General features: G+C 44.5%; 1 protein-coding gene across 1 annotated transcript in view; it reads left to right on the top strand.

Annotated features, from left to right (window-relative positions):
• Positions 1-14,268, top strand: part of LOC133339418 (uncharacterized) — a 46,311-nt gene extending 32,043 nt beyond the window's left edge. Inside the window, exons 2-3 of the mRNA XM_061547566.1 lie at positions 9,341-9,477; positions 12,323-14,268. Coding sequence (XP_061403550.1) covers positions 9,391-9,477; positions 12,323-13,615 — 1,380 coding nt within the window. The 5' untranslated portion in view covers positions 9,341-9,390 and the 3' untranslated portion in view covers positions 13,616-14,268. The remainder of the gene's footprint in view (positions 1-9,340; positions 9,478-12,322) is intronic.
• The last annotated feature ends 2,949 nt before the right edge of the window (positions 14,269-17,217 follow it).

Here is a 17,217-nt window from a genome sequence, read left to right as displayed (position 1 = left end):
CTGCGCGAACACGCGCGCACCTGCAGGCAATAATCTCAACGAGCGTTCGTGCTGCGGCTCTGCCCTCACTCTCGCCACGCGCCCACCCACACAGCCGCTCCACACATAAATCACTCACATCACACCGAGGCTCTGTGCTAACGTTTATTCACGGCGCAAACCCTGCACTGCCCGGAGGGAATATTCTGCAAGAAGAGCATAGCCTACTGCTATCCAAGTCCCCAAACACTCACATGCCCTATTACGTACCTCGCAGCTGTACTCACGGCGTCGCACGGACACTGTGAGTGTCGGAGGGAGGATGACGAAAAAACCTTGCGTATCACTGCCTCGTAGCAGCACTCGCTGGCATCCACAGATGTCGCGAGTGGCTCAAGGAGGCAGGATGGCCGGGGGGGGGGGGGTCTTGGCGACCAAGCTGTTGAAGATCAGATCTCCTGAACCGTTATTCGCTCCCTTTTTAATCCCCTTGACTCCCCTTGACTTTTGAGCTACGTAATCTGGCGATGTCATGCGTGACTCATTGCGGCTGGCCCGGTGAATTTAGGGGCACCACAATTTGATTTGTCCTGGGAGGGTCGGCCAATCTCCTGGCACCGGGAAACCGCGGGACTTCCCACCTAGGGGCCCTTCGGATGAAAACCCGTTGTGCCAGGCGATCCCCTGCCGGGACACTACATGTGTGTGTGCTGCGTGTGTACGTGTGCGCAGGGTGGCGGGCAGGGGGGAGTCGCAGCGCTTGCGGAGTTGCTCCGTGGCCGTGGCACCACACTGTCTCCAACTCTGGCCTCCCTATGTGGTGTTGCCAAAAAAGTATTTTAAATTAATTTATTTTTAAATGCCATTGTGTCATTGTCCCGCACCTCCGATGAGCACAGTTGGCTATGTACTGTACAAAAAAAGTTCAACGTACACCCACGCATTGAGGAATGCATTTCGTTTTGGGGCCTTTTCAACCGTTTGGTGTGACCCTGTCCTTTCAGAATCATAAGAGCGAAGAAGCATCTTTCACCAACCCCGTTGTAAACCAGCGTAGTGATGTATGGTGCCAGGAACCACATGAGCAACACGGCGTACAGAAGCCGTTAGCCCACAGTGGACTGACATGGAATTTACACATATATACACAAGTCTATAACTTTTCAAGATGTGAAACCAAATTGCCCGAAACCTGACCGATTTCGTTAGCTGAGCAGGATCGTCAGAATCAACATATGTATTTACACCCCAAGAGCTATAAAGCTCTTTTTCACAGATGTCTAATTTGTGCTCGCATGAGGAACAACTCTGTAGTAAACAGGTCTTGTCTATCCCTAAACAAATATGCAATTCATATCGTACACGATACAAAACCATATAATAGCTACACAAACCCACGGGTATCTATATGACAGCTTTTGCTGTATGATTCCTAATGCAGCTGTTCCAATGCACCTGGTGTGTTATTTCCATAATGTGCGTGCGCGTTCGATTGTCCGAGGTTGAAATAATCCAATACCTCTCGGCTTAACCTGAGATGAATAACCTTGCCAAACTTGTTTTCATTCAATCCCTCTTCACAACTGGAATGTCCACTTGTGGGCACAGCAAAGAGATGTATTGATCAAGGGACAAAAAAGAAAAGCGATATCAACGACTTCGGTTGATGCATCATTGAACATGTTGAGCAATTCACAGGCGAGAGAGAGTTTAAAATATTCTCGTCGCTCGTGTAATATGCCCCCCCCCCCCAATTGCGCGAATTCGCAGTTACATGATTAATCGTTTAGGGACACTTACGCTCAAATTTTTTGTTTACATTTTCAAATAAAAAAAAACAATTTTCCATTATAAAAATTCAGGGAAAATAAGCATTACAAGGCACTCCTCCACTTACCAACGAGTTAGTTTCCAGAGGTTTGTTCGTAAGTCGATTTGTTCGTAAGTCCAACTTCCAAACATGTTGTACAGCATATACACTAAACACGGGGAATGGCTTCAAAAGTTGTATAATCTCCTGTAGATGTCGATGACACTGGTTTTTCATGTTCTGCTGATGTAGATGCCACCACCGCCATCTATTGCGCAGGGTGTTGAACTTACAACTCTCGGTCCGAATAGGCAACCGGACATAGGGATGGGTTTGTTCGGAACTCTGAAAGTACGTAAGTCGAATGTTCGTAAGTAGAGGAGTCCCTGTATATATTTTGCAGGTTAACCCACTAAAATTTAAATCTGTTGTCGTGATCGCATCATGGCAGTGCCCAGTGTTACGGGCTGGGCATAGCGACCTGAGGTCTGTGGCCTTTGTTTGCATTGCGTGCTGCTGCTGCAAGCAGCCCACGGAAGCATTCAAAAAGCCTCTAAGTTACTTCGCATTGAAGCAATGTTTGTAAGTAGTAATCTATTTAAACCCGTAGGCTTTTGTGACCAATAATATCTATAATAAAGGTTTTTTTGTTTTAAATCACGAAAGTATAAATGTGTCTCAAAACCATCCAGACTTTAGGGGTTTCCAAATAATCACAAAATTGGTGGCCCATTAAGACCCATAGTAAGTACAAAAGCCTCTGCCACGTATAAATTTGCACAATATATAACAAAACAAATACAACCCTATATCGGTAGGACATCTTCATTCAAAATGAACTCGGAACATCTTGTGGATGTGATAAAAAATATTAAACTTAACCCGAATGATATTCTGGTAAGAGTTGATGTACATTTCCTGTTCACAAGGGTTCTGATTAATGAGTCAATTAAATTACTTGATATGCTGGTAAATAAGACAGGTTTACCAAAATATTTTCCAAAACTAGGTGAGTATTGTCGAAATAAGACTTATTTCTTAAACAAAATGAAGGAGCAGCAATGGGCTTTCCTTTTTCTCCTGCCATTGTGAATCTGTACATGGAAAACTTTGAAGCACTTGCTACAAGTACACTAAAACCATCGTTTTGGTTTAGATATGTAGATCGCACTTTGGTTGTCTGGCCACATGGTAAAAATACACTTAATGAATTTCTAAACAATGTCATTTCGAAAAACCCGGCCATCCAGTTCACCATTGAAGTGGAGGTAGATAACACACTCCCATTCCTGTATATTTTGCTCAGACGTGGCCTAAATGGTAAAATAACACACAGCGTTTACTGAAAGGAAACGCACACTGATGCCTATCTGAATGCAGATTAACATAACCACCCCACACAGAAATGCTCTCTCATCAAGATCCTTATACATTGGGCTTTGGTTCTTTCGGTAAAGTCACGTAGGTATAAAATCAAATAAATTACGAAGTTTTGGGCGCAACACAAGCGTCCGTCATCAAGTGGGAGAGCCTTTCCCATAAAAAAAACTCACGACATTTCGATCGCAACACAAGCGGACGACTGCTTGTGTTGCGATGGAAACGTCGTGAGTTTTTTGTTGTTGTTTTCTATCTACGTGACTTTACCAAAAGAACCAAACAATATGAATTTCTGCTGTGACGAAAGTTTAAAATCAGAGCATTGAATGCCAAACCAAGATCGAACTGCAATAATGCTGAAAACGACGCTGTTATTAACACAATTCAAATACCATACATTGTGAGAGTAACTGACAAACTACAACATGGGACACAGCGTTTACTGAAAGGAAACGCACACTGATGCCTATCTGAATGCAGATTAACATAACCACCCCACACAGAAATGCTCTCTCATCAAGATCCTTATACATTGGGCTTTGGTTCTTTCGGTAAAGTCACGTAGGTATAAAATCAAATAAATTACGAAGTTTTGGGCGCAACACAAGCGTCCGTCATCAAGTGGGAGAGCCTTTCCCATAAAAAAAACTCACGACATTTCGATCGCAACACAAGCGGACGACTGCTTGTGTTGCGATGGAAACGTCGTGAGTTTTTTGTTGTTGTTTTCTATCTACGTGACTTTACCAAAAGAACCAAACAATATGAATTTCTGCTGTGACGAAAGTTTAAAATCAGAGCATTGAATGCCAAACCAAGATCGAACTGCAATAATGCTGAAAACGACGCTGTTATTAACACAATTCAAATACCATACATTGTGAGAGTAACTGACAAACTACAACATGGGACATTTCTTGCCAGTATGAACGTACTGGAAATAAAACAGGTGTTAAGATATTCAAACACCAAACAGAAACTTTCTGTAACGAATCATGTCTGCAGTAAACACATATACTTGTGATGAACATGCAAACAAAACTATGCTCTTACTCTTTGTTTTTTTGGTGAAGTCACGTCGGTAAAGCGACTTTGGCTGTAACGGTTCCACCTGAAGACGGAAGCTTGTGTTGCCTCCGAAACGTCGTGATTTAATTTAGTTTTTTCATTTATTTTAATTTTTTACCTACGTGAATTTACCGAAAAAACCAAAGAGTATGAATCCTTGCAGTCACGAAAGCTTCAAATCTAGAAAACTATGCTCTGGTAATATATGCATCGTCGTTGACACTGATTGGTCTAAATCAGAGAGGTCTGGTGTCAACCAATGTTAGAACAGAGAACGCCAAACGGCGAATAGTACAAAGACAAAGCACATATCAGAGCGTTTATAGCTCAGGGTGAGCAGCGATATTTATGTACTGTTCACCGTAAGTGAAGCCAGTAGTCAATTGTTTTAATCTAAAGCAGTTGTAGAGTGTGCTAGATTAAAGAGAGTATCTTTAGTAATGTGTTCTTCCTTGTGTCCTGAAATGAGTGCAAACTTTGATAAGTTACAAAACTAAATTCCAGTGATACTGGAAACAAGTCCCAAAGATGTAACTGCTCAACCAGAGCTATTCATGCTTTGATAATTGCATTGTCTTTGTGCCGTCTCCCTGGTGTAACATTGGTTGAGACTCGGCGTGTAGGCCAATCAGTTTTAAAGACAATGTATATATTGCCACAGCATGTTTTTGTATGCATGTTCACCACAAGTATGCGTGGTTACTGCAAACATGATTCTTTGGAAAAGGATTCTGTTTGGTATTTGAACTTCTTAACATCTGTTTTTTGGCCAGAAAGGGTCAAACCTTTTCTTATAACTGACAAACTAGCTAGAGTTTTTGAAAAAAAAATCTGAGTAAGATTTGGCACGTTTCACAACATTCCAAAACTCGTATCTTGTACTATATATATATTTAAACAACTACGCTGGTTTGGTCATCTGCGTGCGTATCTGGACGTTAATTTATTTACAGACCCGCCCAAACAGCTCGCTCTGATTCGATGAAAATAAAACAGCCGGCAAAAAGCCACCGCTCACTTTGATTCGAAAAAAAAACAGCCGGAAGAAAGCGAAAGCATAGGTTTGGCAAGGTCTGCGCCGCAGTGCTGCAGTGCACTGTGGGCGCAGACCCTGCGCTGTGTGAGTGTGCTGTGTATGCAAGTGTGCGAATGGTAGTTACGCTAATCTTAGGTATATTTAAGTAAAAAATGGGAGCTGCGTGCTGCGATTAGTGGAGTCCCCAAACAAATTTACCTTACGAGTAGGCAGGGGTCGCTATACAGTGAGTCTTAGCGGACTGAGCTGGCAGCTTCACCTGCCGGAACCACGGCCAGTTGCGTAGCGCCCCCTACAGTTTCGCCCATGGGTCAATACCCCCATGGGGCAACCCAGCTGATTGTTTGATGGGTACAATGGGTACTTTTTGGTTTATCCGGCTTATTACCATTATTATGTATTGACGTTGATCACGTCTCCATGGACGGCTTGCTGTCTACTTCGGTTGTGTAATTGAGATGTTGTGCATGCTGCTGCTGGTAAGGGCATGTGTTACATAACATGCAGCATGTGTCCGCGTTTAATGTTTGGATGTTTTGGAGTGCCAATCCCATGCACTTTGAAATGTTATTAACTGTCTAAAAAGGTTGCAGCCTGGCCCCCGCCGCTGTCACTCTCTGGCCGTTGCGCAAGCCATATCGGAATTTGCGACATGCTAAAACAATGAGTACAGTGTGACACCACCCGGGTAACTCCCGGGATCAAAATGGGCATTGGAAAGTGATCGCTTTATTGAGATGATTATGGTACTACCACAGGGTATTGTGAACGGTTCAGGAGGAGGAGAGGTCTGGATATGTAAGTCTCATAGTACCGGTAAGAAGCGCCGGGTGGGGGATATACGATCATGCAATGTTTCTATCTGCAAGCTGTCATAACTGAAACGATCCCCGTTATTGTTCGATTGAGAAATGGAGTGACCCACACCTCTGATACCATATGTGAGGAACCCAAAGATCTGATGCATGCGTAAAACACCCACAATGGGAATACGTAAACGTAAACACACCAACAAAATGCATTTTAATATAAGAAAAAAATAGGTGGCCCCATAGTGCATCTGTCTGTGTGTGTACATACAGACGAAGGATGCAGGGGCCAACCTGTGTGCGATCGGAACGGTGCAATTGCTGACCAATGTCACTGTGGATGGCGCACACGCTGACGCACACCGGAGCTGTGTCTCTGCGATGCAAGGGCATGGTGGATGGTGGAGCGCATATGGATGGTGCGTTACGAATAAAATAAAACAAAACAAACCGCTGGAAGCAACCATGCGAGCAGGCTACCTTGAAAGGGATCGCGAATGGGTTGCGTGTCTGGAAGAAGCCTCGCTCTTTCAGATGCCGTACCAGCTTCGTCAACTCTTCGCTACGATTCTGCTGTATTCCATGCCAGCAGATACGAAGGCTCTCTGGGATAAATTCTACGACGAATTGGCTCGCGATTACGAGTACCAGTATCGCCAGCTGACCAACAAAGAAGAAATGGTTAATCTTCTTGGTTCTTTCGGTAAAGTGACGTAGAAGGGAAGTAATAAAATAATAAAAATAAAACATAATAAAATAATTCTCACGACGTTTTGGCCACAACGCAAGCAGCCGTCCTCAGGTGAAAAACAGGTCTGTCGAGGCGACAGCGTCTGAATGAAACAGCACACGTGCTTGGAGCATAAGCTGGGTTGGAAGGGGGGGAAAGGGCGCCTTGACAAAAAAATTGCATATCAAGAGGAATTTAGCATATTTATGGGAAATGCAGGTATGTGATTAGTACTACTTATGCCCGTGCATTATGCAGGATTAGCAGCAACAAAGGGAGGGGATATGGGAAATGCAGGTATGTGATTAGTACTACTTATACCCGTGCATTATGCAGAATTAGCAGCATCAAAGAAAATAAAAGGAATGGTAAAGTTCAAGACCCTTCACAGCCTCCACGAGTTCCTCACGGCAGGTGGGATGGCTCTGTCGGACTTTGACGACCTCCCGCAGCTTTCCGAGTACCCACACTTGGTCTTGGACTCGCTGCTTGAGAACAACCATATCCGCCGCGAATTGGACACGAAGGACTTCCCATTTCGACTTCGGCGCAAACAGTTCCCCATTGTCCCAGCCTTCGCGATGACCATCAACAAGGCGCAAGGGCAAACTGTTCACAACCTGGGATGATATCTACCAACGCCATGCTTCTCGCACGGCCAACTGTACGTGGCACTATCGCGAGTCACGACAAGATCCAACATAAAGGCGCTTATTGAGGGACCTGACGACGAGGAGGAAGACGGAGTGTACACGAAGAATATCGTGTATCGCCAGATATTTCAATAAGTTGCATTCTATATTTGAATAAGTTGCATTCTTTAATATTGTCGATTGAGCGTCTCAAAAAAATGCATATAACCTCACTAAAATAAACATAAAACAATCACCAAAACATGTCTATTGTGTCCAGCCACTTTCAACTCCCCACCAACCAAGCATATACACACCGCCCGCGAAGCGGGCGGCGACTGCTAGTAAATGAATGGTTAAAGTTTTCAACAGAAGGTGTGTGTCCGATTAATTTCTCGTGTGGTAAATGCATAAGACTAAAATAACACAAAAGAAATACGAAATACTCAAAACACATCTGTCAGCAGTTGCAAAAAATGCTTGCCAACAAAAACATTCAATTTATTTAGATAACGTTAAAGTTTTGTGTACAACTAATTATTACTGGCCAAGACTAATTCTAGAATCTATTTAAATTTCGAGAAATACAAATAATTTGAACTGCTTTGACGGCTACATGCTTTGTGCGGCCTAGTAGCGCATTATTTAAGTAATACACCTTACAACTGCATTCCTTGTAAAAGCAACACATGTTAATCAACTGTTATTAACAATCTATTCTTATATATTTACAATACGCCCCCTGACTCCTCTGATGTCCGCACCTGATTGGCTCACAGTAATGACGTTATCGTGCTCTATTTAAGGCAGGTGAATAAGTTTCACTATTCTGGCAAATTGCCCAATGGTGCTTGATGTGAAACGTCGTACTTAAATTGTAATTGTTGTGGATTTACTCTCCCACACCGGTGGGCTGATGTAGTAACTAACTGGCGCGTTGTTTACGTGACAACCCTTACTGGCTGTGTCGGGTGGTGGAGGGTTATGACACATTTATACTTACGCGATCTAACCCAAAAAAAACGTTATTATTATGTAGTAATCTGTTTAGTGTTAACAAATATTTATTGTTGTTAAACTCCTTATTCAGTTCCTTTTTGTAATGTTAATTGCACTACTATTATTAAGTATTAGATTCATACATATTTTGTAAATCCAGGGATAAAACAATGAAAATGCATGATGCTTAATTTTTGTTCAGTAACGCAACCACTCGTATCAAATGCACAATTTCTCAAGGAAAGTGAACTTCGTGCAGCACCATTTCACCTTGCTTACTGGTTTTCAGGCATGCATGTCGCGCGTTATGCGACGGACGCCTGTACGTATTAAGTTGTACTGAGAACGATGGGAGACATCTGGAGGTTTAACACATAGGCTTCCGCGACGAGTGTTGTTCATAATAACGTGTTTTTTGCCTTAGATTGTGTAAATGTAAATGTGTCGTAAATTTCAGCTCCACCCGACACAGAACATTAATAAAGCGTATCACTTGAACAAAACATGCCAATTGGTGACTTCAGCACACCGGTTGTAATCACCAGTGAAACTTTGTACTCAAATTGTAAATGTTGCTGGTTTGCTCTTTAATATACAACCGGTGTAACAACTAACTAACTGTCCTCAGGCCCAAACATTAAAATTCTTCTCCTTTGAGAAAAGACATCGTGTCTCAAGATGGCTGCTTGAGTCTTCTCTCTCCTTGTGACTCGTTATGCAATATGGCTTATACCATTTCAGCGGCCATTCATTAGGAGTAGTTTTATGGGTTAACTCTTTCCCTAGTTCTACACTCATAAGCACAGTATTTACAATAACTCTTATAGTAAATCACCTTTCTCCACAGTGTCATTTCATAGCAATCATAACATTATTTTCATGTTGTTGTTTTTTCAGAACCCTGTCAAATCTGAAGGACAAACAATAATCGCTCTTGCCACTACGCCATGGAGGGTAAAAGGAAGTGGAAACTGTTGGTGCCATTTATTATCATCATCACCTTCTTCATCATGGGTTTCACAACCCGTTTCCAGGTCAGCGTCCACAACACAGATATATACATGAACATGAATGCAACACAAGACGAAACACATAGTATGGAGGTTTTACGGATACCAGAGGGTATGCGACCAATAACCTGTCCATTGCATTCCTAGTCATGATACACAGTCCATCAACGTGGCACTGAACTTGAGTCACCACTTGGCCTGCATTCAAAATTTACCATTGAGACTTGGCAATGTCACCCTGGGATTAAACGTGTCATTAGACGACCTGTGTTGAAAATGGTTGGAGCAGTTGGGGATCATTTATGAAACCATTTACACATTTCAATCTACAATTGTATGTTACTGGAGTATCTGGCTATGTCCATTACGGCTCTCAAAGCACAATGGCTGATTTTTTTTCGAGACACTTTGCCAATCTGTATTTGGTGTAGGTGTAACGGGTTCCGGAGACACTTGTAGAGGTAAATTATTTATTACAATACAACACTCCAACAGTCCTGATACTCTGTTACAGCCTAGGTACACAGCCTAGGTACACAGCCTAGATACTCTACTCTGGCTACGCTCTGGAACTCGCCCTAACAAGGTCGTAGAGTCGGGAGTTCCAGAGTCCCACCACTGGCTCTCACGTCGTCCCAGGGTCCTCCGATGGCTGGTCTTGGGTCTTGGGTCTTGAGCTACGACTGGCCCTGATCGTCCAGGGAGCTCCCTTTTTATGTCTAGTCCAACGAGGGGTGGGGCCGTGTGCGCCACCAGACATCCCACAGAGCACACACACCCCCCCCCCCGTTGGGGGCGCCAAAAGGCTTAAGCGCCTGGGAACCCAACGCCTGGCGCCCAGAGGCTTAAGCGTCTTGACCCCCTGGGAACCCAGCGCCTGGCGCCCAGAGGCTTAAGCGTCTGGACCCGCCCGGGAACCCAGAGCCCCCAGCAGCCCCTCCCTTCTTATGTCACTACATAGGCACTGTAGTTTAACAGTAGTCGTTATGGTTGGTATTAGCCCTCCTGGTCAGTGGTCACTGTGCCTCAGCCTAGGCTCTTGTCAATTTCGCTCTGATCGGTGGCTTTTGACAGGTTTATTATGGCATGATGCGCAGTCGTTTGAAGACTTGTATAAGCTGTGACGACGTGGCATTGTCTCGATTCGAGTCATACTTGACAGGCAGAGCACACAATGTGTGTAATCGAGGTCAATATTTAGAGGCTGATCTTGTATCAAATAAAGTTCTACAGGATTATGTTAAACTAAGCTTTTTATTTTACCAGGTAAGCCCCTCTAAACTATAGCTCTTTTTCAGAAACGACCAGGCGACAAATGATAGCTGAAGGAAATGGCTTATCACATGGCAAATACTTTAAACGCTGTTGATTCTAAATTTGTAGTAGAAAAACCGGCGGACCGTGATAAAAGATAATCCACGCGACCATGGGGTGAGAGAGACACGCATACTCTAAATCTACTGCAGGATCAGGGTCAGAATCATTTATAGTAGCAGCTATTTTTGTAGTGTAGTGCTAATACTTACGCAATCCAGGGGTAGAAATACCTACGGGATCTCAGGTAACACTTGAGATAACGTCATGAAGGAAAGGAAAGAGAATGCGGTGCATGAAAGAGAGGGAACGCCCAGGGAGAAAGTGGTGACGTCACCGGATGAGGCGGGGTAATTGGAGTGCTTCCTGGTGGGATTCGGAGTGGAGTGGTTGCACGCAGCGCGAGCTTGTGTGGAAAATAAAGAAGAGTGTGTCATCTCAATCTTCGTCTGGTGGACCCATTACAGTAGCAGCCAAATACTCTAAATGCACGTTTGTAAATGTGGAGGGAAAAACCGGAGGACCTGGAGAAAAATCCATGTGACCACTGGGAGAACATGCAAACTACAAATATACATTTCGATTTAAAGCTTTCGTGACTGCAGGGAGTCATCTTCTTGGTTCTTTCGGTAAAGTCACGTAGAAGGGAAGTAATAAAATAATAAAAAATAAAACATAATAAAATAATTCTCACGACGTTTCGGCCACAACGCAAGCAGCCGTCCTCAGGTGAAGAACATGTCTGTCGATAAGACATTCAGACTCTGTCTTATCGACAGACATGTTCTTCACCTGAGGACGGCTGCTTGCCTTTTGGCCGAAACGTCGTGAGAATTATTTTATTATGTTTTATTTTTATTATTTTATTACAAATATACAGGCATTACAGTTGGGATTGAACCCACGACCTCCACCACTGTGGTACTAATGAGACCACAAATCCTAATCAATTACATGAGATGAAAAGTCAGATTTCTTTTACATTGAAATCAAAACGCCTTACTATTCCTACAGCAACATTACGCAGCTGTATTTGTAGGGAGGGCGCTCCTATTAGTGGCTCCTTAGCAGCATGATTAGATGACCTCCAACTTCCTTCAGCATAGCGCAAGCAAGACAGAGTTGTTTCTTGTTGGCACAAAACAAAGCAACGAGCCAACTTGGACACTTGTACGCATAATTTGTTTCCTGAAAGGTAATACCTTCGTCTTGAGTAATGATTACGAGAGTCGCCCTAGATTGGAGAAGCATTTTCTGTTGTGACCAGAATGCTTTACCAGCTTAGATATATTGCCCACATATGCCCATTTTTTTAAATCAAAGGAATGCAGACATCTCATGTCATGCTCTCATGTCCAATGTTAATAAGTTCACACTAATCTTCTGGTGAATAAATCGCGTGTTAACCAGGGATACCGCTTGGTTCAAACCACAATATCTGAAACAGGCAATTATTCCACCACTCAGCCGTACCACCACCAGTTGCTAAAAATGTTTATAAACTTCTGTGTAATGACGATGATAAACTTATGGAGTCTTGTTCACCACGTGCCAGGTTGGACATCTTGGCTTCCTGCACTTGCCCCAGGTGACCCAGCTCAGCCCAGAGCTTCACCCCAAAAGTCCCATGTGTGCTCCTGACATGTACCGAGAATCCATGCCAGACGTGCAATTCCACAGGGTTGGCTCCACAAAGATTCTCGCATTCTCGGCGTACCTGGATGTCCGCGAAGACAGCCACGACCTGATCCGCGTCTTCGCCCTGGCCCCGACAAGAACGCTGAACGAGCACGTGGCAGTTGCCTGCAGGATGGTCTACTGGCAAGAGGAGCTTTCGCCGTGGTGCGCCAATGTTAGTGCTGAGGCCACCATGCTGAGCAACCACTACTTCTTCGAGTACGCGGTCTTCAACTTCCTGTGCCGCATTCCCAAAGGAGCAACTCCTCCGAGTCATGTTGCTCTAGTCGTCAAGGGGCAAGACGATGACACCTCTACCTCCACCTCATCGGTGCTGATGCCCGTGCAGAACCGTCAGCCCGCTCTGCCTGAGCAACACTTCGGCGTCTGCCTTCCCACCTTCTTCAACAGCTTTAACAACGTGCTGCTGTTTGTGCAGAGCATGGAGTGTTACCGGCTGCTGGGAGCCGGCTTCGTCACCGTCTACAACTCGAGTGTGAGCCCACAGATGGATGCAGTGCTGCGTCATTACATGCGCTCAGGCTTCGTGGACGTGCTGCAGTGGCCCATCACTGACTTCCTAAAACCGTCCACTGGCTGGAACATCAATGTCGACCCGGGCGATTTGCACTACTACGGGCAGATTGCTACCATGAACGACTGCATGTACAGGAACATGTATCGGGCGCGGTACTTGACTATGCATGACGTGGATGAGATTGTAGTTCCCAGAAAGTGGTACAACTGGACCCAGATGATGGAGGAATTGGACGAGCCCAAAATATCCGCATACTACTTCCGCATGCACAACTTCCCCGTAGTGGAGACGGCTTTGTGGACCTCGCGCTCTGGCTACCGAGCCCAAGGCACCAACATCCTAGATCACGTGGTAAAGGTGACCTACCCCCCCAATGAGTTGGCCAGCAAGACGATCGTGCAGCCAAGGGGTGTCCAGTTTCAAGATGTCCACCAGGTCCTAGCTCTCAGGCCAGGCTATGGAATCAAGAGAGTGCCGGATAATGAGGCTGTGGTACAGCACTACAAGTCGTGGAAGAAGATATGGAACTACCCCAGTAGCTCCGAGCTGATACAAGATACGAACCTGCTCAAGTACTCTGAGGTAATTGAGAAGAGGGTGAAGCGGGTGCTGGACAACCTGGGGAAACTTTGAACAAAGTGCATGATGGCATGAGTGAGGTCACTGGGGAATTCAGGGAAAATGTCAATGCTGGGTTTGAAGGAATATGTGCATATGCAAGTGAAACAACAAATAAAGGCAAAATATACATTTATTTTATCAGGTAAAGTCCACTGAGCTATATAGATCTTTGTCAGAAGGAACCTGGCTATCACAAATAAAAGCTCAGCGAAGCGGCTTATTACGTGGAGATTTAAAGCAACCAAACACTCAAAATGCATGTTTCTAAAACTTGGTGGACTTGGTGAAAAATCCACACGATCACAGGGAGCACATGCAAACCTCAAATATACAGCAGGCATCAGGGTCGGGATCGAACCCACAAAACCCTGCATACCAGGTGAGGTCGTCAACATCGTGCCACCTAGGCACTGTAATACGAAAGTACAGGTACTCCTCTACTTACAAACGAGTTAGGTTCCAGAGGTTTGTTCGTAAGTCGATTTGTTTGTAAGTCCAATTTTACTCCTGTTAATTCCAAACATGTTATACGACATGTACACTAAACACGGGGAATGGCTTTTAAATTTGTATAATATAATCTCTTGTAGATGTAGATGCCACTGGTTTTTCATGTTCTGCAGATGTAGATGCCACCACCATCTATTGTACGGCAGTTGAACTTACGACTCTAAAATTTCGTATGCAGAATGTATGTGTGGTGATGCCTGAAGGGGCGTTTTTGCCCAAATATAGTCTGTGAATCAAGGATAATTTGATCGATTCTCCTTAGTCGATCCACCAGCCAGCTCAAAGTCGATCGGGCAGCCTTCATGAAAAAAAATGTGTTTCATTGTTAAACTAGTTTATCATTATACTTTGGGTCTTTCGCCAGGCAAAGGTTTTCAATGAATATAGTAATTCACCTGATGTGATTTTTTATAATTTGATCTACATACTTAGAGATTAAGGTATTTATTTACAGGTGACCCCTGAATTATGTCCGTTCTACTTGCGACCCCCTGCTTTTACGGCATTTCTTATCGTAATAAAGACTCCCAAGGTAACCGCCTAACGACTGCTACCAACGCTGCTTTGCTATACTGACGTATGTGTATGTATAGTATAGCCCGACAGTCTGCAGCTGCTCCAAGAGTGACACAGCATCTCTTTATCAACGCTCTTCACTTTTGTAAATTCTCTTCAAATTTAGAAAATGTTTCGCCTTTTGCTACATCTGAGAATAGGAGATGTGATGCACATGCAGAAAAGTACTTATGGATTTTCAAATATGTTTGTTTTTCTTAGTAAATGTTTGTAAAGGTTATGTTAAATTACAATAAATGTTTTTTAGGTTATTTTATTTTATTTCCGTGGTTAATTTTGGTATATAATGGGTTTCCAGGAACGGAACCCCAATTTATAACATTGCACCTATGGGAAATAACGGCTCGACTTGCGACCGTTTTCCAGGAATCAATTAGATCATAGCTGCTGGGATCGCCTGTATATATATAGATTACATTCTACGGTTCACGGAGCATACAAAACAACGGTATTTTGACGTTTTTTTAAAATAAAATATCTGGTCGATCAGACTGCTATATTAAGTCGCAGTGTAAAAAAAAGTCCGTTTTATGCTGATGAATCAATCTTATGCTCATGTTTAATTTTATCATAGCTACGATTCAGTGTATTACAATATGCTTCTTCATATTTAACTTGATTCTGTGAGTGTCAGATCTTCTATTAAAGTTAATTCAGTGATTACATACCAGACCATTGCATTCCGATTTCAACTTCATGTTTAACTTGATTCTGTTATAATTTGTACTGGCGGTAGGTACCCGGCATTGCCCGGGCGAAAAAGGCAGATACACACGTGTACTTACACACAGACATCGACCCACACACATATAAACACATCGACTTAGACGCACACACACATATATGGACTCACACAGACAGACATTGACTTTCACACACAGATATACTCACACACACATCGACACACACACACACGGACTGTCACACATCGACCGACACACATAGACTCACACACAAACACACATCGACTCACATACGCACATGGAGCCGCACACACATGGACTGACACACACGCAGACATGTACGTACAGACACACAACAACTGGCATTCGGCACTAAGTGTCGTTGACGTCACCATGACGCTTTTGCCAGGCTATGTGTACCTTGAGGCCACGTGAAGTGTCGAACGCCCGCTGGACGGTCACGGGGCAGACCCAGGTGGCACGGGTTGACTGACTGATGCACCACCTGTGCAACCTACTATGGAAATTTGCTGTGCTTTAGCCACCCGGCGCTCCGCTTGTTGTTCTGAGCGTCGCTCCTCCACCCTCCGTTGATGTAGGAGGGCGACTGTCTCCAAATGACCAGTAGCGTCCTTCATGAGCCTCCTCCATTGAGGCCGATTTTGACACCGCTGGTACCAGTCATCGGCAAGTCCACTCAGCTCCACATCCTCCTGTACTACATCACTCCATCTATTCTCTAGCCCGTGCCGCACCCGTTTAGCCCACTCGATCCGGCAGAACAAAAGCTGTTTAGGCATGCGGTGGCTGACCATGTGGGCTACATGGCGCAGCCAACGCAGCCTTGGCTGCCGTAGGAGGTCACAATTGTGGCTTTGTCCAGATCTTTGAAGGATTTGTGAGCTCCTAACACAATCTAGCCTGGTTAAACCCAGGATGGATCGTTGGCAGGCCAGCCTAAATGTTTCTAACCGGTGAAGATGGTCCATTAGGGGGGTCCACGTTTTGCAAGCGTAGAGAAGGAGGGAATTACCATGGCCGAGAAGACCTGGAGCTTCATGCGGAGCGAGAGACCAGGTATCTGCCACACAGCGTTATGCAGCCGATGAAAAGATAATGGTGCTCGACTGATTCGGAGTGAGACCTCATGAACACACTGGGCAGGTATGGGAAACTAATCTCTCCACAATTGGCCCATCACCAATTGTGAGTTCTGGGGGTGGATTGTCCGATGGTACAAAATACCCAGGCAGGTGCTTAGTTTTGGTGGCGCTGATGGTAAGGCCCCACCTCATAGTGGCAAGCTCCAGGTTCAGCAGCAGTGCCTCCAACTCCTCTGAGTGAGCAGCAATCACCAGAGAATTTGGCATACATAACATGTTTGAGCAATAGAGAGCCATCCCTTGACCGCACCCCGGCATCGATCAGCCTCCCATTGTATCTGTACCATATGGTAATTCCAACGATACAGCCATTAAAGGCTTCATGAACTACGTGATCAAAATAGATGTTAAATAATGTGGGAGCCAGAGGACATCCCTGTGGCACCCCAAGATCTACAGGGGATGGCTGAGACTCCCGGGCACGTAATTTACCCGGGCCCGCTGACCATCATGAAGGTCCTTAAGGCTCGTGAGCAAAGGATGAGGTACTCCGAAAGCATGAAGAACAACCCAGAGGCCAGGCCTGCTGATGGTATCATAGGCCTTGAGCAGGTCAATAAAAGCACACACATGGACTCACACACACAGACATCCACTTTAGATACACACACATGGAGTTATACACATACAGCGACGTACACACATACAGCGACTCGCACACACACACATCGACTCGCACACA

Source organism: Lethenteron reissneri, unplaced genomic scaffold (genome assembly GCF_015708825.2).
Source record: "Lethenteron reissneri isolate LAM-NWPU_2019-01 unplaced genomic scaffold, ASM1570882v1 scaffold_1864, whole genome shotgun sequence".
NCBI classification, from domain to species: domain Eukaryota; kingdom Metazoa; phylum Chordata; class Hyperoartia; order Petromyzontiformes; family Petromyzontidae; genus Lethenteron; species Lethenteron reissneri.
This window is presented reverse-complemented; position numbering and strand designations above follow the sequence as displayed.